The 22,670-nt window shown below is 38.0% G+C and overlaps 1 protein-coding gene and 1 pseudogene across 1 annotated transcript in view; one reads left to right on the top strand and one right to left on the bottom strand.

The window, feature by feature from the left end:
* CNTN4 (contactin 4) overlaps positions 1-22,670 on the top strand; it is a 434,888-nt gene that overhangs the window by 360,662 nt on the left and 51,556 nt on the right. The window contains exon 11 of the mRNA XM_045530432.1: positions 5,332-5,459. Within this exon, the coding sequence (XP_045386388.1) occupies positions 5,332-5,459 (128 nt within the window). The remainder of the gene's footprint in view (positions 1-5,331; positions 5,460-22,670) is intronic.
* LOC123623610 lies at positions 2,617-3,356 on the bottom strand (annotated as a pseudogene).

Raw genomic sequence — 22,670 nt, 5'->3', positions numbered from 1 at the left:
CATTGTATGCACAAATGCATAGCCAAAAGTGTATGATATAGCTGTGTATGAGGAAATATCAGATCAAAATTTTTTCATATTCAGAACTCTGCAGTTGTTCCTCCATTATAGATAGCATTCACCAATCTTCTAGCAAGAAGGTCTATAGAGACAGCCATCACCAAATCATCTGCAGAATCCATTCCCTTCTCTCCAGTTTTACTACCAATATCACCTGAAAAAGTTCAGTAATTTCCTGAAAAGATTACACTCTTCTAGTTGTAAAGGATGAGAACTCAATTTCTAATATCTTAAATTGTTGGGATGCTGTTAACTTCAGGCATGGACAGAAACAGGGGCTCAAAGATGTCATAAGCTCTCTGCTTCTCTCTCTCTCTCTCTCCCTCCCTCCCTCTCTCTCTCGTCTCTGTCTTCTGGGCTCTTTTTATCTTAGCTTGGCTTCCTTAAAGCATGCTTTCTCAATATGGCAGGAAAACGACTGCCAACAGTTTCATATTCCCACTTTCCAAATTTAACAATCCCAGCAGAAAGAGATTGTTTCCTCAAAGAGCTCCTGGTTTTGGAGGCGTGCTTATCCCCAAACCAATCACTGTGGACAGAAGAATAGGGTCTCCTGATTGACTAGGTCTGGGTCCCTGCCCATCTTGATAGCTAGACAGTGTGTGGAATAGCTTTCCCTTTGGAAAAAGTAATGCTCCTACTCCAATGCACTTACAGAAATATGTGCATTATGGTATATTAATATACTACATTGGCATTAATTTCAGATGTATAATCGTCTAAAGCCTTGATTTATTATGAACTTCTTGAGAACAGAAACTATAATTTTTACATCACTATATACTAGCACAAGGCCTAATATATATGAGATATTTAGTAAATATCTATGAATGAATGAGTCCAATATATCATCTGCCTTCTATATCTACTTGGTATCACCCATATGCTTCATTAAGCATAATAACAAAGTTGGACTCAAAGTGGCAGAACTACTGAGAAGGTATCCTAGACTTAATAGAGTCCTTTATAAATGCTTGAAACAATGGGTGAGGAGGGAACAGAGCTTCACTTAATAGAACATTTGGCTAATGTACTTATGCGGTGCATTTTATGTGCCAGGCATTGTTCTAAGCACTGCACATCTTAATAACAACCCTATGAGATATGGCTACTTTCATTATTCCATTATCTCAAATAGGGAAACAGGTACGAGATATTAACTTGCGCAAAGTCACACAGCCCATGAGTAGTAGGAGCATGATTTAAGCGTAGACAGTTTAGTTCCAGAGTTTATGTTTTTAGTCACGACACTACATTGCTTGTATAAGAAAGTGGTTGAGTTTCAAAAGAGCACAGTTCTTCAAACTTCATATTGCCCCACATTTGGATAATACCTAGGGAAGAATAAATGGTCACAACAATATGACGTGATTTAATGAAGTCCACTGAAAGTTACCCCCTCTACAAACGATCTTCCTCGCTGACCTTGTCCCATCTGGAATTCTATTAATAGCATTTAGAGTCTTGCCTCTTTTACTTCCTCTTTGCAAATAATAATGGGAGAATTAAAGCACTAAATCAGTGTTAGGCATTGAAATCTTAAAAATTAACAGTATAATAGCCTGTGAAATTATTTTATCATTTCACAAGGCCAGTAGGAAATTGGATAGGGAAGGCTTGAGGACAAGGGGCAAAAAGAGACTTGTACTAGGATTGTGAAGAGCTAGTTGGGTTTTGTCTAAGGAGATACCAAAAGCAGGAAATGATGGTGGGAAAAATATTTATAGAGCAGTTTACAGTTAACAGAACTTTTCATATACCTTCTCTCATTATAGAAGATATTCATCATAATATTCTGTGAGATTTTTAAAAAATGACTTAGACCAGTAGTTCTCAACTAGGGGTGATTTTTGACCCCCAGCGCCAAGGTTGAGAAACCTTGTTTTAAGGTATAAGTAATCTGGCCAGCTCTTACCCTTGACGAGTTTCAGAGTCCAGGCTAGAACCCAAATCATCTGACGACAAATTCTTTTTATCCTTATTCATATCCTTTGGCATTTTATAGTTTGATACAAGCAATAGCTCTAGGTTTTTGGAATTATAATGATACCACTTTAAGTGGTATAAATTATTGATAATTTAAATTTTAAAATGTCAAAGCCTTTGTGCTTTGAAAGAGTCACCTTTACTCCTCAGAATGTTCCATACGCCCCAGGCCAGTGTCACCTCATGGAAGATGAGTCCCTATCCACAACACGAATGTTACCTTGCTTATTGAGACCTCATATGCCAACATGTCACAATTTCTAGCAAATTATCTTATAAATAGGAAAATGACTAACTCCTTTAAAGCTATTTTTGTTATTATTGAGGTAATTAAGACTTGATCACTACTCTATTTTTGTCAGTACATCTGCTCTTTGGCAAATGAGGTATCAGATGGTCTGTATTGAGCAAGTGCTATGTGAGTATCTGTGGTGTGAATGAACAAAAGGCCTCCTTGTCTGTATCTTTATTTAAAAAAAAAAAACTAAGGCTTTTTTTAGATGTGCTGTAAAGGCCATTTATTATAAAAAGCTGGTACTCATACATAAATTATTATCAACTTATAATTCATCATACATACTTCATTTCTTTAGCTTGAGCTTCTAGTAAATTTTTAGCTGCGTGGATTTGGGCTGCTATATAAGGACATCTCCTTTGTCTCCTTTGTCTGGGTGACTTAAGAGCATAATTTTACCATGAGCCTCTCTTATTTTTCCTTTATTGGCAGTAAGACTTACACCTTAATGCTGCTTCCCAATTTGTCATTTTGGGTTCAAACCCATCTCTGCAATAGCCACCACTGGAGATAGATTTTGTTAGACTTTGTAAAACTTATTTTACTTGGGGCTCCATATGCTTCGTGGTTTGCAAAACCTAACAGCTCACCAATTGTGCAGCAGCAGTGGTCAGTCCAGCTGCTACCACTGTGCTGGCCACTGCTCCAGCTCAGCTCTTCAGAGCTGGGGGCATGGCTGGGAGCATGGCTCACCCCAGGCCAGAAGCCAGGGCCCTCAACTTCAGGCCTCTGCCAGAGAGCCTCACCACCAGCAGCAGCGGGTACAGATCACCCTACTTCCTTGTCTGTATCTTGTGCATTGACTTGGGATAGCTCAGTTAATTTGGATATTGACTTCAGGTTGCCAGAAATGATAGTCAAAGTACAAAAAGAGGACTGATGTAATTACTATATTAAAAGGGCACAGCTTTAAACATGAAAGAAGAGCACTATCTAAAAAATACCAGGAAATGTGCTAGGAATCTCGCTGACCCTATTTTCTCTAATTCTTACCATCAACCTGTAAGATAGACATTGTCAGTTCCATTTTATAGATGAGGAAGCTAAAACTGTGAAAGTTAAGCAAATTGCCTCCAGTCACACAGCTAGAAATGACAGAACTGGAATGTGAACCCCCATCCTTCAGATTCCAAAATCCTTTGTGAAGTTCTTCCACCTTAATATTATATCTTCTCATCAGCCTGAGTCAGAGGACCTGTGGTGGATCCCCAGGAAGGCTGTAGTTCCTCCACCCATGAGAGGCTTCACAAAATGTATATATAGAATTTGCAACCCAGTGTATTTAAGTCTTCATCTGTGCTTTTACAATGCTTAGTCAAAAGTTCTATTAAGTGAGGTTTTGCCCATCCTAGACCATTTGTTTCAAATATTTGTAAAGAACTCTGTTGCAAAGTCTAGCACTAGTACCCAGTGGTTTAGCCACTCTGACTTCCTACAACACATTATCAATTTCTCCCGTAGGATATTTATTTACATACTGACTCACCTAGCCACTTAACAAATATTTATAGGGTGTCTACTACACGCTATCCTGTGTACTAGATCCAGGACATTCAGCTGTAAGACAAACACTGTCACGACCCTCAGAGATGCTAACATTCCATCTGATAAGACAACTAACAAGAAAACAAATAAAACTTCTAGATTGTGTTTAGTAGGAAGAAATAAAATGGCTGCAGGAAAAGAGACTGAGAGGGAGATCCACTTTAGAAATTGAGTCAGGAAAGATCTGTAAGAAAAGACTACTGCTATGTTGAGGTCCTGAGGGTGAGAAGGTGGCAGCTACGTTCAGACGCAGGGCAATGACTTCAAGGCAGGCAGAACAGCAAGTGCAACAGCCCTGTGGTAGAAAGGAGTGTCACATACTCTAGGAACTTGCAAAAGGTCCCTGTGACTAGAGTTCATTGAAGGGTAGAAAGATTAGAATAAAATAGTAGGCAATAGAGGCCTTTGGGAAAAAAAAAAAAAAAGCTAGATCTGTTAGACCCCATAGGTTCTAGAAAGGAATTTATTCAGAATACATAAGCCAGGAGAGTGATGTAACCTGATTTAAAACTTAAAAGATGATCTGGCCACTGACTGAAGAATGGATCTGAGGGTAAGGGTGGAAATAGACAGAACAATTAGGAGGCTGGTTTGATAGACTAAGGGAGAGCAGAGCAGATGGAAAGAAGTGGACATATTTGAAATATACAGGAGAAATTTAAAAGACATTTTCCTTGAATGCACCATCTGTGTACATTTTTTTCATTTCTTAGAATAGCCTCTAAGCCAGGCTGTCTGTCTTATATTCATCTTTGTATTTTCCTGTTCCTTTTCTGGTAATCACGTTGAAAACAAGGTTCTCTAAAAATCCCTCCTGTTCCAGACTTTGTGTCTGTCAACAAAAGCATTTTCTTCCTTGCAAAAAGTAGATGTTAATCCCTATTGTGGGGCCTGAGATATACCACCAACATTTGCTCTTCTGCCAAAGTCACATCAAGTTGTAGAATAAGTTTTTTTTAAGTTCAATTCTTGTATCTCATTAAAAATGTATTGGCTGGCATATTTCAGAAATAAATATGCTTAATAATACCTCATTCAATTTAATCTGCTCATTTACAAAAAAACAATTTCAATGAAAATACATAAATTGATTAAGGGATTTTTTTTCTTATTCATCATTAGCAGTTTTAAGACTAATGGTAATGTATAATAAGCTTTCCCTTTGCATAATGTGATTAGAGCTACCAAAAAGAGAGAAATGGTCACAACCTATCTAATATCTATAATAGTTATTACAACTGAATCTTGAGATTATTTTAGCAAGAAAAGTAGTAAAATTACTAAACAAGTCACATATCTCAATTATGTTTATGCATATGTGGACAAACATCCTAAATAAAGATGAGGCTGTCAAATGATATAGCCGTGATTTATAGTTTGAAAGATGACAAAATGACAGAAATAATTTGCAATGAGTCATATTGCTTCATTTATTTTGATTTCAGAATTACCATTTCTGAAGATGGAAACCTCAGAATCATCAATGTGACTAAATCAGATGCTGGAAGTTACACGTGTATAGCCACTAACCATTTTGGAACTGCTAGCAGTACTGGAAACTTGGTAGTAAAAGGTAATGGCCAACCTAAAGAACTCATATATCAATATATGTGTCCTCATTTCTAATAATGTAATCTTTAGAAGTGGCATCATTCGTATTAATGCATACAGATATCACTGTGTTGCTAAATTAATTCATCATGGCAAACATGATATGATTAATAATTCTTGGGGAAGTGTTGGCCATGAATATGATTGAAAGGCTATCTTATTTCAGAATCATCCAATACAATTTTGAGAATTACAGCCATTGTATCTATTATAGTATTGTAACTAATGTTATCTTCAATCCTTTAATTAAATTTCTTTCAAGTCTCTATAGATTTGAAATTCATGTCTAGGAACACTGTGTTAACAAATTAAAAACTCACAACTCAAGTACTATTTTTAGCAAATATTGTTTAAACAGTGACATTGGTGATTTTTAAAAGAGCTGCCCCTGTTATTCAGAGATATGGATATGGCTTATTATGCTAATAAAAGGTTTTGATCACCTCTGTGCTTTGCCTTAGTCACCCAGCCAACCCTGTCAGTTTTATGGAAATAAAATTTCCACATACTGTACGAGCCTGGGTGCTTTATAGTTTATAACAGAAAGTCCTTTATGCTCTTAGAGCAGCACATGATGTGAAACTATTCCAACATCCTCGGTTGATGATATGGGCTGGAAGTACTAAGTAACAATTGTGAAGGATGAGATCTTAATTTACATTTCATTTGCATTTCTATTACTTTATATTTTACCCTCTCATTGGAGTTTTGAGTTAGAAGGATCTTTGACAATGATTTGACTGAAGAAAAGGAGGCTCAGGTTGGTGACTTTTTAAAAGTCATCAGTAGCAGAAGAGGGAATTGAACCCAGGAATCCTGATTCTGAGTGCTCCTTGGTTCTTTATACGGCACCAGGAAATTTTTTTTACCCATTTATCCTATTTCTGCATAATAGACACAGATGGGTCATAACATATTATTTCCATTTTGCCCATTTGTAGCTCCCTCTGTGATATCAGATAGCCTAAGGCTGTGGTCCCCAACCCCAGCCACAGCCCATTACTGGTTTGTGGCCTGTCAGGAAACAGGCTGCACAGCATCCCCTGAGCTGTGCACCACACCCCACCCACTCCATGTTACCCACCCCTCCCATCCCCAGTCCATGGAAAAATTGTCTTCCATGAAACCAGTCCCTGGTGCCAAAAAGGGTGGGGACCAAAAAGAATAATTGCCTCTATTTTAATTTAAAGAAGAAAGCTAAAAATCACCTAATTATATACTTTAAGGTCAATGGAAGTTGGAAATGTACTATAATTTTGGGAAGTCTTTTTTATCATAAATATTTTTGTCTAAGCAGATAGAAAATGGAAGTCCAAGTGTTGGAACCAAATCTGTGTTTAGATTGATTCCAACTATTTCAGTCCATTAATTACTTCCTCAGAGCAATAGCATCAGTGTATGACCATGTGTCTATTCTGTTTCACAAGGCAAAAGAAAAAGAAATTAAATAATATTTGTAACACACAATTCTCACTAGAGGTCTTTGCTAGTATGTAGCTATCTCAGCTACAAAAGGAAATTTAGTGATCAAATAGGACCGAGAGAGATCCCAAGGTTTCAGAGCTGGTTAGTGTCAGAGCTGAGACTCGTTATAGATCATTTGCAAGTTATGGAGATATAAGAGAATATTAGGCAGCTATCTTAAATCATGATTAAAGGGCAGGGATTAGAATCAGAGATATGTGGGTTTGAATCCCATTTCTCCCACTTACTAGCTCCGTGACCTTGGACAAGATGATTAGCCTGTGTGGGGACAATAGCAGTGCCAAGCTCATAGGATTGTTTTGTTGACTGTGATAATTCACATTTAGTGATTAGCATTGGTGCCTGGCACCTAAGAAATATTAGTAGTTGTTTTATTATTGTTGTTTATATTTTAATTAAATGTCTATGCATATATTCTAAATCATATTGAAATGAACATTTATGAAGTTTTCACACCAATAGAATAGTTAGCAAAGAGAAATGAGCCTACTGCAAAGAAATGACTAAGAAATGTGAAAGATTATAAACACCTAAACCCTACAAACCATAAGTATGCTGTTCTTAATTGTTGAACGTGAGGTATTTTCTCGTGTAGGAACAAGTTATGTCCTGTGTTTCATTATCATAAGCAATGGCTTCCTTGGCTCTCAAGAGAGTTGGCAGAAAGGAGTCTTCTACTTCCCACCAGAGTTCATACCGCAGTGACAGCACCAGCCCCAGGACAAAACCATTCCCAACCAACCGTGCAGTTCCCTGCTGCTCGTCTTATACTGAGTCATGGTGCAAAGCTTACACATATACCCGGGATGAAATATGTTAGGGTCACCTTATTTTCTGTGTGGATATAAATATTGCTGAGACAGTAACTTCTAGCTATTTTAACAAACTAAATAATTTATTTCTTGCCTTCTAGTAAAACGTGAACAGTGACTCCCCAAGTATAGTAAGAGATAGTTTTAGGAAGTTTACAGTTAAACTTTTCTTTTTTAATTTGAGCAATTATTTGTATATCTCAAAGTATTAGGAAAACACTAGTTTTCCATTAATGGCAATGATAAAAACAATCTTTTAAAATATACTTAAGAAGTGAGTCAGCGTAGAGAAAAGTATTGTCTGCACTGTTGCAGGAGGATATGCAAAAGAAATCGTGAGGATGGTAAAGCTGGGAAACATGACTTGAGGACAATTTTCAGGAGCGTTTTAGTGGACTGAAATGGAAAGGATTTATAGGGACATGGGACAGAATTAATAGGTCGTGCCTCTGCTGGCCCCGTGTTTTGTTGAGGCACATGAAACACTTTACAAACTGAAATTTCCTAATAGATGAGAGAAAGGACTAGGACTGAGGGCAGGAAGTACCTGGTCCAGCACGAAAGGAGGAAGGCAGAGGTGTGTGGGTGTGAGCCACGGGTCAAGGCATTGGGCGCCCAGGTGGTCCGATTGCGAGGCAGGACTCAATTGTTCCAAAGCAGAGTCCCTTCCAGGTCCTCAGCTGCAGTCAGTTTCCCCAACAGAGGTCATCTGATTCTTATTTTCTTCTTCTAGGTGAGGTGGGGAAAAAGTCAGAAATGTGAGCTTTGTCTGGCCAATATGTTCATAGAAGTTAACAATCCTGTTACTTTGGGGAAGGTCAGAAGAGATTTGGGAGCTCGTTTATCTCCCGGTGCGCTTGGTTCCCAGTCCCATTAGCATTAATGGGAAGTACCTGTGTGAGCAGAAGGGACACCACAGCACACCGCTAGGTCTCCGGGAAGGACATTAACATAAACCGAGAAAGGCAATTTAGACATCCGCCCCATAAAGCACGATACAGGCAGAGAAAACCATTCTGAACTCCACGTGAACTGTGCCAAGTACCGAATCCTACATCAAAATGCTTGAGCCCTGCACCTTTAATGCAAATGTAACAGTTTAGCCCGAAATGTGACTGAGCGCTGTATTTTAATTCAATTTTGAGATCTACAAAGGGACTAATTTATCAAAGAAGGTGTTCTCTAACTTTAAAATGTGCTTGTATTCATTTCGATCTCCTCGTGTGTCTGGGATTAAAACGCCGTGAAGGTCAGGCATCAGAACACATCTTTCCTAACCTTTTTACGATAATTCTATCATTAACCGCGCTTTGAAAATCCAATTCTCCTTTCTCCCCACCCCTGCCCTTATGTTTTGAAGAGAGGCTGAGATAGTGTCAAACACAGGGTCAGCAAGTAGAAGAGAAGAAGGAGGGGACCAATCCACTACACCACACACAGGAGGTTTAAAATAAATCTCTGGCAAGTAACCATCGAAAGGATAAATATTCAGATTATGCGTGAGCCGGCTCCCAAACTGCAGAATTCTGACAGGTGCCCAGGGGGCTCTTGATTATCATCCCATCATCTGAATTTCTAAATTTTACTGATTTTATTTTTCAAGTTACTTTTAATATATTTGGGATTTGGTTTGCTGTTTAAAATTAAGCAAGAACAGTTCTCAAGTCAAACCCCCAAATCCTAACAGAAAGCATAACATCTGACCTTTAAACAAAGATGTGCTGTAGCGATTGTTGACATCATTAAGAACTCCATGGAAGACAGGATACATTTAAATGCAATATTGTACTTACTAATTCATTTTTATCTCTATGGCAGAGTTAAAGGCAGGCCATTTTGCATGATGCAATGTCTTTGCTGTACAGTTTTATATGACATATATTCTTAAGTAGCAGGCCCAGAGAAGAGCAACTTAGAGTATGTGTCTTGCATATAGTTCAACAAGATAACTATGGTAACAGCAACCCAAGTCCTATTGCTCCCCTCTAGGACTGAAAATGTAGGGCTTTAAGCTATGTATGCTGTTACCACAGCTCTCTTGCTGAACTACATTCAAAATAACCCCAAGTAACTCTGAGGCTGGTGGTTCCAGACTATACTTTGAGAAACTCTGTCCTACACCAAAGAACTTTGCATGTGTCACCTAGCAAGTGAAAGTTCAGTGGAGTGCTTAATAGAAATGCAGATCTCCTGGACCTCACCCCAAACCTGAGAAATCTAACTCTGCAGGGATAAGGCCTGGGAAAAACTACATTTTAAATAAATACCCCAGTTGATCCTCGCACACATCAGAGTTAGAGAACATTTCATTTTCAGGAATTTTCAAACTATGACCTGTGGGCCAAATCCACCTAGCTGCCTGTTTTGGGTACCCCAGAAGCTAAGAATGGCTTTCACATATTAACTGATTAGGAGGAGAAATCAAAAGAGCAATAATATTTTCAGACATGTAAACATTTTATGAAATTCATGTTTCAGTGTCCAGAAATAAAGTTTTGTTGTAACCGAGCCATGTCATTTGTTTACATATTAACTATTGTTGTTTTTGCCCTGGGACTGCAGAGTTGAGTTGTTACAAGAGAGACCATACAGTGTGAAATACCTAAATATAATATCTCCACCTTTGCCTCTTGAACCAGAAAAGCTTTAAATATTTACTATTATACTCTTTACAAAAAAAAAACAACAGTACTTGTCTCTTCTTTTGACAACTTTTCTTCTTCCTTAGATCTTTAAAATTCATTCTAAGATGTAGTCCAGTCAGGCTATACACAACATTTCTTGCACCTCATGCTGATGTTGCCTGCTGGAAATGTCACATATCCTTGAGTCTGATTACTAGCTGGAATAGGTAGGGAGATTTCTTTCCCAGGACCTTAACCTCATCCTAGAATCCAAAGGGTTGACCTCAGATCTTAGATATAAGTTGGAAATCCAGAGGAGAGGCAACAGATCATTGATCGAGAGAGAGGAGGAAAATAATTTGGCAGACACTGGAACAATGCATTCAATTTGATTTTCCAGGATTTGGGGACGCCCCACACTGCTGGAACCAGAGTAGTAGGCCAGGAAGATCCTCAAGTATGAAACATGACAACTGGGATTTTTCAAAACACTGCTCACTTCATAAACCTCCCACTGCTGCCAGCCTTAATCCACTGAGCTGTTCTGCCTTACCTTATACACTTCTCAGGCTACATTATGTTTTCTTCTTTTGAAGTTGCCCATATAACATTTTACCCTAATTTCATTCGGATTTTTTAAAAGTTCTTTTTATTCTTCTATTTATTTAAATTTCTAAATTCAGTACACAGAATTACTTTTATTTTTTTATTTACTTATTTATTTATTTATTTATTTATTTTTTTGAGACAGAGTCTCACTCTGTTGCCCTGGCTAGAGTGCCATGGCTTCAGCCTCGCTCACGGCAACCTCAAACTCCTGGGCTCAAGCAATCCAGCTGCCTCAGCCTCCCGAGTAGCTGGGACTACAGGCATGTGCCACCATGCCCAGCTAAGTTTTCTATATATATTTTATAGCTGTCCATATAATTTCTTTCTATTCTTAGTAGAGACGGGGTCTCGCTCTTGCTCAGTCTGGTCTCAAACTCCTGAGGTCAAACAATCCTCCTGCTTTGGCCTCCCAGAGTGCTAGGATTACAGGCGTGAGCCACTGCACCCGGCCCAGAATTACTTTTATAACAAGAAAAAATAAATTTGTACTTTAAATAGCTTTGATAGAAAAGAGGTCTTTAGTAGGATTTAACTAAGATCACATATACTCCCAAGAAGAAACAAATTTTGCATTTCCATTCTCCACCCCTGCAAGCTGAAGATGCTCCTGTGGTTTACAGAACATTTAATTGTTTCCTTCGTTGCTCAAACTAGTGCTCATTGTTCATCCCATAAAAAGTTTATGTTTAGAAGAAAATATTTCCTCAAATATGTATATATAATACACATATATGTTAGGCATAAAGGAAATTTTCTTATGAGCACTAAAGATTGTCTACAGCATTACTATTGTGCACTATATAAAATTCTTTGGTTTTAACTGTGCGATTTTGGGAAATATCAACCTTTCCATGCATAGCATGACAGACACAATAATGTAGAGTCTTTTCAATTGGAACTTTTCTTGAAAATGAGTTTGAAGCAGCCCACATCTTCTATGTAAAATTATTCAAGGCTTTATCCAGATTTGACTGGGGATCAATCAGAAATCAGGAACCAGCAATGACATTTGGTTGCTAATGCACAACAAAAGCTTTTAACACTGGTCCCTTATAACAGAATACATTTCGACCTAATTAGATGTCTTCCACTGGAACCAATTATTTCTAGGTGATAATTAGGGGTCTTTCTAATAGGATTAACATAAATTCTGACCCAAGGCATCTAGAGTAGGAGGGAAAAGTTTGTTGTTAGAAGTGTTAAATGCTAATTATGATAGGTCTCTTGGTAGAAGGGCAGTGGCCAAAATGTTTCAATACTAGATCTTGTTAGATCTGAGAAGATCTGCTACATTGGAGCTGGTAACAGTTAAGATAGGAGAATCTTAAAAAAAGGGGGGAGGGTAATTGTGCCTAGCTGGTCTTCCTGTGTTCACAAAGCAGGAAATAACCTGGAAATATGATAAAACAGGGCATAATTATTTCCCCTGACATTCTTGTGGACGCTTATGAAGACCACATAGATTTAGCAAATAGTGTGCCTTTAGCAATACCAACCAGGGATAGCATGATTCTGCTTTTGTCCACATTTCTCTGTAAGAGAGCTCTCTCCCCTTTCGTAATGCTGAGATTTCAGTTTATTAAAATTACATACTATGACAATCTGCCCTGACTCTGTCCTGCCCATCACTTCTCCATCCTCGATTTAGAGGGAAGACATAATTCCTTAACAGTTGCATTTCACGGTACGCACTCTGTCCTTTCATGGGAAAATCTCTATGCCAAAGGCAAGCTTTGCATTTTCTCTTTTGGTATAAAAGAAACATTGTGGGCCAAGAAGCTTGTGCAGAAACATCAACCTCGTTACTAATCAGGGAAATGCAATTTAAGCACCACTGTGGTATGATTTTTTTACATATGGGATGGGCAAAAGAGAAACATCTAATAATACCTTTTATTGGTGAGCAGGTGAGGAAAATGATACACACTTTAAGTCGGGATGCAAATCGGAATAGACAATGTGGAGAGCAAGTAAGATTTACAAAGTGCATTCTCTATGGCCCATCAATTCCATTTCTGGGCACTTAACCTAGAGGAAGTCACACATGTTCCAAGGCAGAAACTGGCAAAGATGCTCATTGTGCTATTTGCGATGAAGAAAAATACACAAGAAAATTAAAGAACAATACATATGGTATTATTTAATTATTTAACGTATAGTATGCTTAAATATAAAATTAGTAATGTAAAATAATAACATATAATGTTTACATCCCAAATATGTGTGCAAACATAAGTACTAACTCATGATAGAATTCTGGGGGAGGAGCCTGAAGTGAGATTACGTGATTTTCACTTTAGCTATATTGGTACTATTCTGTCTGAGTAAATTTTTAATATATATTCATAGGGGAAAAGGCTAAAGGTACATGAAAATGTGTTAAAGACTGCTAATTCTGGAAGTAGGAATATGAGTAGATACTGGTACATTTTTGTTGTAGCTTCATCTGTATAGTATCTCAAATTAAAAAAGAAAACCTCACATCAGAATTCTACATAGTCAGATATTGCAGGCAAAATTGTCCAGACAGTGGATCTGATTTCCTACTTCTCTCCCAGATATTGTAGAAGAGACACAAACCTTTTAATTGGTGATATTTAACCCATTCAATCAAAATACTTTCTTTTAAAGAAAAAAGCTCTACTGTAGAATGAAATAATGGATTTTTTTGGTAATGAATACTTACTAATCAGAATAAACAAAACAAACAAACAAAAAAGGCAAACAGAACATGACTCTTTGGCTTCATTAAATGTGAAGCACATAATTAATTTCTTTTCCGGCAATTCAAAGAGACTTGTGTTGTACTGATTCAGTTTAATTGAACTTATTACCACAAGCAGATAATAAGAAGTATATTGAAGATATCCATCTGGCTGGCATTGAAAACCTCACGTTTCATTCTTCATGGCTGTCATAGGCCATACTAATTGCCTCATTTCAGCTGTTTTACAATCAGTATGATTTAGCTATTAATGTGATAAAATCCTTACTGGAGAGGAAGTTGATATTAAAAAGCATAGATCTCTGACCTACCTCTGCTACCATGCTGAACACATCCTCAGCATTATTAAAGTTATATATTTTTGAAATACATAAATAAAAATCCATCTCTTTCTCCTGCATATCTTTTTAGGTTATATCTGTCATCTTACATCTGTCATCTTGCTGTAGAGCTATTCTCCTGCTGAAGGAAAGAAATGGTTTATGTTGAGCTCTTCAGTTCATTAAATGTTTAAAGCTCAATGTAGTTTGTTTTCAAACTATGGCTTGTTTTCTCTTTTATAATTTCCAAAGCTGAAGTGGATTTTAAATGACTAATTGTGTGATAAATAAAGAGAAGAGTAAAATTGGGCACTTTTATCTTCTGTTTCTAAATATCTGAATTTCCTGTGGTGTGAGAATGATGCTTTGTCATGTAGACTGATTTTATGTGCACGCAATCTCTCAGAAGCAGAGGAGATTTTGGAGTGTGTATATGCGCATGTTTTAAATCATCTGTCTCTTTGTATTTTAGAGGTACTCCCATGGGGGGAGCCAACACTTGGTCCCAAATCTGAAAGGGAGGGTTTTGGTCTCTTACAAAACCCTGAACCAAAAAGGAGATGTGTCAGAATAATTCATGAGTGACTCTCACCTTCCATTCTTGGCATTTGTTTTCTGCGCCAGAGGCAGGAGGAATATCATTCTCTCAAAGAAGCAGTTCCACCAAACCATGATTGAATTTCTCTGGCTGTCATAGGCAATCAGATCTAAGAAAACCACCCAAAAGATGTAGGCCTTTAGGTTAAATACAGAATTTGACCAAGATGAAAGCAAGTTAATTAACATTTCCATCATCTCTCTCTGATTTACTTTAGTAAGATCCATTTCTAAAGGTTAAAATGGTTGTCTCTTTTATGTATCCATTTCAGGAGCTGAAAGTAGGTTCCTTGTTACGGGAGAGGAAATGTAAGCAGAACATTTAGAGAAACAGTGGCTTTTTACATGGCCTTCTAGCCGGTCTATAATCAGTGTGCAAAAGTGCAAGACATAATTAAGTGAAGATTAGCAACATCTGCTTTGAAGATTTCCCAAACTAGAAAACATGACACCTGTCATTTTATTAACTTTGCCCCCTTTCTCTCTCCTTTGAAGTAGAACAGATTATAAATGTAAGCAAAGCTTGGATTCTACCTAGAAGAACAGGATTCTGCCTTCTCTTCCCTATATGCTTCCATAACCTAGCCTGCATCTCTTCTGATATAACATACATCTGTCTCCATTAGTTCTGTCCACAGCATGGGTAAAACATCTGGTCACTGTGCTATTTGCACCAACACTTCTTGATGTGTAAGTCAAAGGAAAGTAAATTATAATGACCAGTGTAGTTGATGAGGGGACACTCTGATACAGTCCAAATATGAGGGAATAGTCAAAAGGTACAAAAGACATAGCCATTTTCCTCCCTCTGGGCCGTTGTCTTAGTTGACTGTAAGATCATTGATGGGTCAACAATTTGCTATGCTTTGAAAAAAAAAATTAAATCTAGAACATAATAGAGTATCCAAAGCAAGAGAGGGAAAAATCTAAAGATCTGTTATAGCATTGATTAAAATATAACTAGAGGAGAAAAGTGTTTTTGTTTTCAGATATTAAAATTTGAAATCAGGTTAGAGTGACAACTGAGATGATGACAGAAGGAACAGCTGAGGAAACTGAGGCTGAGTCAGCCAAGGAAGAAAAGACTTACAGACAGTGGAAGGGGAGGGAGGGTCAGTGTTTTCAAATATTTAAAAAGCTTTCAAACTCTATGTGACGTCAAAGGGCAGTACCACAAGAGATAGGTGGTGACTATCAGAGCAGAGGATATTATTTGTGTTCATTAAAAGGAAAAAGTTTCAAACAATTAGGCCATGAAAATGAAATCAGTGATATTTCTATGATTGGTGGTATTCATTGACTAGACATCTACTCTGAGGAAATATTGCAGAAAGAATTCATGCATCCAATGGGATTGTGTGGTCTAAGTGGCCTGTATGGATTATTTTGTTTTCATTTTAGCATTCTCAGGGCCTACCCTGAATAAACCCGTATGTCCCTTTCAACTCCAAAATTTTATCATTTATGATTTTATGGTTTTGAAAAATTATTTCTACCGTAGTGTTTTTCTATCCCTGAGCAAAATCATGCCCTTAGGTTGAATGATGTCACATTGACTTTGTTTCCTTATTGCAGACTCTTTCATTTTTTTTTTCTTCCAGCATGAATTTATCCATAATCAGCAAGGCAGTATGAGTTGAAAAGGTTATTCTGCTAATTTTGAGTAATATATTCTCAAATAATGTATTCTTAAAATAGAGTCCAATAAAAGGATCTCTTTTCTATTTAATCATATGCTGTGGTTTGAAGGAGTTCAATCAACAACATCCCTGTTCAATTCCTGAGTTTTGTATCAGTTGAGAAGTCAGTAGAGGTAGTCGGGCAAATGGTAATCAAATGTCAGGTTTGTTACTGGTACAACTGACAGAGGAGAATGTGGCTTAGGGTCATAGCAATAGTGGGCTTCCCAATACTGAACCCCAAATCATGCAGACTTGTACCACTGTACAACCTCAGGTCTCTCTCACTATAAAACTTATGGAATAGAGGATCAACCCAATATGTGTGCTTCCTTCATCCTTCCAGGAGAAAGAATGGCACTGAGTCAAAAATTCCTTATTACTTTTTCCCAGACTGACCATCACATAAGGCATGAGTAAGGGGAGGAGAAAGGATAGGTGTGTTAGGAAACATCAGGTATGTTTAAATGTCAGCTATAGATGAAACTGGTAGTTCTCACAGCTAACTTGACTTGAACTCACAGGCTTGTATTGTTTGGCTGTCATAGCATTTAAAATTTGTGAATTGGAATGCCTTTAGACAGGGGGCATGCATTCTCTAAATTGACTCCAGACCTTATTATTCCTTAATGTCTTAAGTCTCTAAATCACACATTTATGATACTGCCAGGTCCTCTATGAGCACTTGACATGCTGTATTAAGTGGATCTCGTTGCTCTGTGGAATAGGCCCGCCTTTGATTATTTCCAATTTTTAAATTATTAAGTAGATGTAAATTGACCATGTTGGGGACATGAGAAGAAGAAGACTGGAAAAGGGGATGTTTCTAGTCTATTTATAATTCTGTGCATGGGTCTGTACCGAATCTGCATTTCTCTCCCGTGTCTGTACCGAAGGTTATCAGTGGGAAAGAAACTCAGTTATCTGAACAGACATGGTCTTCTCAGGAGCAGTCAGTGGTTAATTGGGACAAGAAAACACAAGTCATTATCTTTGAGAAATATCAAGCAAATGAGGCAGGTTGTCACCTTTTACCAGAAACAAATTAGTCCTGTCTTTAAAAAGACTCTGCTCTCTCCAGCTGCTGATTGGGAATTCCTGTCAACTGCCAAAGAAATAGGGAGAGTGTGGATTAATGGTACTAAAACAGTGGTCATGAAATACCCATCAACCCATTTTCTTATTTTTATGAATATTTCTAATTGATTTGACTAATTTGTTTGAATGACAAAATTTGTGCTAAGCTTCAGTTTCAGAAAACAGAGTGCCATTTTCAGCGAAGATCATTAGTGTACCTATATGTTTCGGAAAAGTTCTGTGTATAAAGGAAAAGCCATAAATTATAGACAAAATAGTTCTTTCTCTTGGCTAATTTACCTTCATGGACTCTCTGCCAGCTATGGAGGTATATAGTTCAGCTTTAGCACAAGAAAGAGAGAGAGAGAAAAGTAATAAAATAGTAGATAACATGCTGGGTTATAAAGGTTGTGAATAGTATAAAACTTGAGAAGGTATGACCTACTTTTTCTACAATTTGTGGATACGGGGAATGATTGCAGTCTAGTGGAAAGAACAGTTGAACTGAGGGCTTGTACACCTGGGTTCTGGTCCCCAGACTCTAGTTTTTGCACCTGTAAAATGAAGATCTTTTACTAGAGACAGTTAAGGCCTCTTCTAGTTGTAAAGTCCTATGATTTGATTTAAAAAACAAAAAAACACTTTGTTGAAATAAAGCATTAAAGCATTCTAATTTCAAATTTCTTAATCACTCAAAAACAAAAAATCTATCCGGAGGTGCTCTGACACAGGCTCCCACCCAGAGAAAGTGAGATGAAATCTGTGGAGGACATTTGCATGGTATGAACATTTATTTTACACAAATTCAGGTTATGATACTGAAGGAAACAGAGAGATGTTGCAATTTGAATAGTGTGGGCAGTTTCTCCAACCAGTCTATCCATGAGTGATCTTCAGATAAGGATCTGAAAGGACATTGGACTCAGTTTGCCTCAATCCTCATGTACCTTTTAAAATGTGATCATCTTTCCACACTGAATAGAAATGATGACATGTAGATTTTATACAATATGGACAACAAACATGAGCCACCTGCTTCAACTGCTTCACAGCCAAAGAAGGAGCTAGAGAGAAAACTGCCTCATTTGAACGGCATATTGACTCCAAGGTGGTGCCTTACTGAGATTTGTAAGGGCAATTATCAGTATGTAAAGTTTTTGTTTTACATACTGACCTTATAACCGAGCCTCATGTAGATGTATCAGAAGGCAATGAAAACTTGTACATGACTGTTCATAGAAGCCTTATTCACAATAGCCAAAAGTGGAAACAGCCCAAATGTCCATAAGCTGATGAATACATAAACCAAATGTGTATATCCATAAAATGGACTATTATTCATCCATAAAAGGAAATAAAGTACTGAAACATGCTAATGATACATGGATGAAGCTTGAAATCATGATGCTAAGTGAAAGAAACCAGACACAGAAGGGCACATATTCTATGATCCTGTCTATATGAAATGCCAAGAAGAGACAAATACATAGAAACGGAAAGTAGATTTGTCGTTGCCAGGGGATTCAGAGAGGGGAGAACTGGGGCAGACTCCTAATGGGTACAGGGCTTCTTTTTGGGATAATGGAAATAGTCTGGAATCAGATAGTAGTTTTGGTTGCATAAAAAAAAAAAAAACACTGAATTGTATACTTTAAAAGGATTAATTTTATGTGATATGTATAATATCTCAATTTAAAAAAGGAAAAAATAAGTAATGATCTACTTTGCACACTAAAAAAAGAGAATGAATGAAAAAGAAAAGGAGGTAATGGAGCAAATTTACCAGCTGTGGTCTCCAGGAACCATATAATTCCTAGAGCTGCACATGTTCCTAGGGATCACCACCTTTATGGCTTCAGTTACTTTGGTGTTTCTCTTGATCCTGCTTCTACTATGATAACAACCCTCAACTCTACTGCTAGAAAATATTGCTGGAGAATATTCCCCCCATCAGTCTTCTGTCCACCGTAGCTCTACAGAATCTTGGCACCTTCCTCTTTATTTCTGTGTCACCGTGCCAGATATTAAGAGCATAGTAATTGGACAGAGAAGGTCTCCGGTTGATCCAATGTAGCCCTTCTGTTCTTTTTTCTTCTAATACATTATAGGAGGAAGAATACAGGCTTTCGAGATAGACCAGTCAGGTTCAAATTTCAACATTACCACTTACAAGCTATTCAAAGTGAAATCTGTAAAATGAATACAACGGTATCTATTTCATAGTATGGTTGGGGAGGCTAAATTATATTGTGTTTTTATATTAATGAGCACATATGAATACTCAAATAGTTATTGCCTTCTTTTTCTCTGACTACTGTTCACAGTCCAGCAATGGAGAGCTCCAGCATCTGGCCAAATGGCCATATGCTACAAACATCTTGTCAATGCCACTGCATACTTGGTTTCCCAAATAAAACCTTCCAGACCCATTGGGGCAGTAGTCCTGCCCCTGTGGCTCTCCAGGGCTCTGCTGGGTAGCCGCACCCCTACAGCTTTGGGTGGGGGGGGCTGCCTGGCCTGTTGGAAGCAAGGTGATGGTTCTCCTTTGGAAACCCAGAAGACAACCCTGATGATCTCTGAATTGTCTTCAGGGTCATTCTTCCCTTATCTTGAAGAATAGCACACATTCACAGCCAGATACGTCTATGGACCTGTTCTATAAAATTCAAAAATTCTAACAGCCTTCCTTCATTTCTTCCCACCTCCTTCCCCTCGGTTCAAACTGTCAGTTTTCCTGCTTGAGTGGCTAAGTAAGTCTATTATTCATACCCAGACTAATCTCCTTTTCAAAAGGTCCCTTGGCCACAATCTCAGTGTTCTCTTCAGAATATGCTTTCTCATTTGTTTTGCAATATGCAAAGGATTTTCCACATCTTTTATGCTTAATAATTCGGTCTCCTAGTCATATCCTCCTTCTTTCAATTTACTATAAGCAGTCAGGAGCAGCCAAGCTACTCTAACACTTTGCTTAGAAATCTCCTCAGTTAAATATCCGGTTTCATCGCTTGCAAGTTCTACCTTCCAAAAAGTACTAGAACACAAACACAGTTCAGCCAAGTTCTTTGCCACTCTCCCAACTTAAGCAACAGAAATTTATTTCTCATAGTTCTGGAGACTAGAGAGTCCAAGATCAGAGCATTGGCAGACCCAGTGTCTGGTGAGGCACACTTCTTGGTTTGGAAATGGCTGTCTTCTCACTGCATCCTCACATGGCAGGAAGAAAGCTCGCTAGCTCTCTGACCTCTTCTCATAAGGGCACTAATTCCATTCATGAGGGCTCCACCCTCATGACCTAATTACGGCCCAAAGCCCCCACCTCCTAATACCATCACATTGGGATTAAGGTTTCAACATATCGATTCTGGGGGGACCCAAACATTTTAGTCTATTGCCCTCTATCACAGGACCCTATTCATTCATAACACTTCTGTAATGTAAACATATTTTTTGTTTTTGCTTACTTGTACATCATGTCACCCTAAGTAAAATGAAAGCTTCATGAAGATCAGAATTGCTGACCTGTGCCCACGGTCTTTAGCACATATGTTGTACACACTAGGTGCTCTATAACTGAATGAATGAAAGAATGAATGAATATATCAAAAGACCACATAACCAGGTCTCCTTCTGCAATGTGTTGGAATCATGCTGTCATAGCTGATTCACAGATTGCCCCAACTAGAAGGTCCCTTTGACACCCTTGGAAGAGATGCAGTCATCTCTTCTGGCCTCTCCTTTGTGCAGAAGAGACTAAGGGAAGGGAAAATTTCATTTCCAAGCTAAGGCCCAATAGTTTTGCCCTTTTTGCTTCACCACACTGTCTCACAGAGAAGCTCAGAAAATTCTTATTATTAAAGAAACTGCCGAGCAAATTGGTAAGTAGCAGACCAGGAAAAACAGAGATCCTCAATGGCATCCTCTACCATAATGGGCTTTGATGTCTGACAGGCCCAGTCTCATATAACAACTCCAACCCTCTTAGCAGTTCTGCGGCCTGGGACAAATTAACCTTTAGAAGTTTCAGTTTTTTCCTGTATAGAATGGGAAATGTCAGCTGTGATAAGAATTAGAATTCTCTATGTAAACCACCTAACAGCACCTGGAGTTTAGTAGGTACCGTTAACTGATAATCAATATCACTCTGTCTGTGTTTCTTTCACTCCTGCCCACCCCCCACCCCCCGTCACCTCCAACACCACTTACCCAAGAGCAATGTCTCAAAGTGCCGACCTTTGTGTTTTGCTGTAGTTCCCTAAAAATTTGCCAAACTCCAGCAGTGTTTTTGTAGCCGTGCTGAGGTCTAAGAGATTAGTCACTCTCTTCTCAGAAAAAGTAAATCATTACTGTATATCTATTTCTTATATTTATGTTGTTTACTATTGTGCATTTATTATAAAACCCACAAATCAATGCTCTCAGCAGGCAAAACTGTTCAAATCTGCAGCCTGTCCTGTTTTTGTACTAGGTCTTTGACAAACCAGTATCCACCTGCCCTGAATTCTGTTTTCTGAGGGATGGTGGCTTGGGCAACTCTAGTCTGTGATTGATTTCTGAGTGACTTGTACTTTATCAAGGAGCAGATATGATTTCTCATGTATCTGATTAACCTTCTCTGTAAGATTGCCATCGTTTCTGTAATGCCGGTGGATTATTCTGTGCTTGGAAAGATGTATATCAGCTCATTTTAATCAATAGCCTACAAAAGGTGTCACCTGGCTCTGCCTGTGGTTATCTATAATGTCTGACCCAAAGGGTACTGTCATTTGTCAAATAACCTGGTTTAATTTAAAGCACCTAGGAGATGAAGTTGCCTTTATTTTAAAACAGTATGCAGAACAATACATTAGGTTAATAAAATGCATGCTTCTTTTCTATGTGCCACCCTATTAAAAAGAGAGAATACCAGTGGGGTAAAATACCCCCTTATCACACAAGACTGGCTTGGTAACCCATATGTTGGCATGGGAGGAAGAGAGGAGTAAGGCATGCAATACGTTCTGTGCCGGCATAGCACAAGGGAGCAATGATGAAGTATCACTGGGCTGTCACATAATTTTTCATCAAAACTAGAATAAATGGAATGCTGTTGATAGGCTGGGACAACAGAGATAAACCAGGACTGTCTTGGGCTTGACCCTTTTTTTGTAATTTAAGAAACTTCCTTGTAATGTTGAATAACTGGGATGTTTGAGGTTGATGATGTTTGTGTGACGTATTTCTCTTCTAGATTCACCGAGAAAAGTCT

The sequence above is a fragment of the Lemur catta genome, chromosome 18 (genome assembly GCF_020740605.2).
Source record: "Lemur catta isolate mLemCat1 chromosome 18, mLemCat1.pri, whole genome shotgun sequence".
Taxonomy (NCBI): domain Eukaryota; kingdom Metazoa; phylum Chordata; class Mammalia; order Primates; family Lemuridae; genus Lemur; species Lemur catta.
The sequence above is the reverse complement of the archived record's forward strand: the minus strand, read 5'-3'. Positions and strand labels throughout refer to the sequence as shown.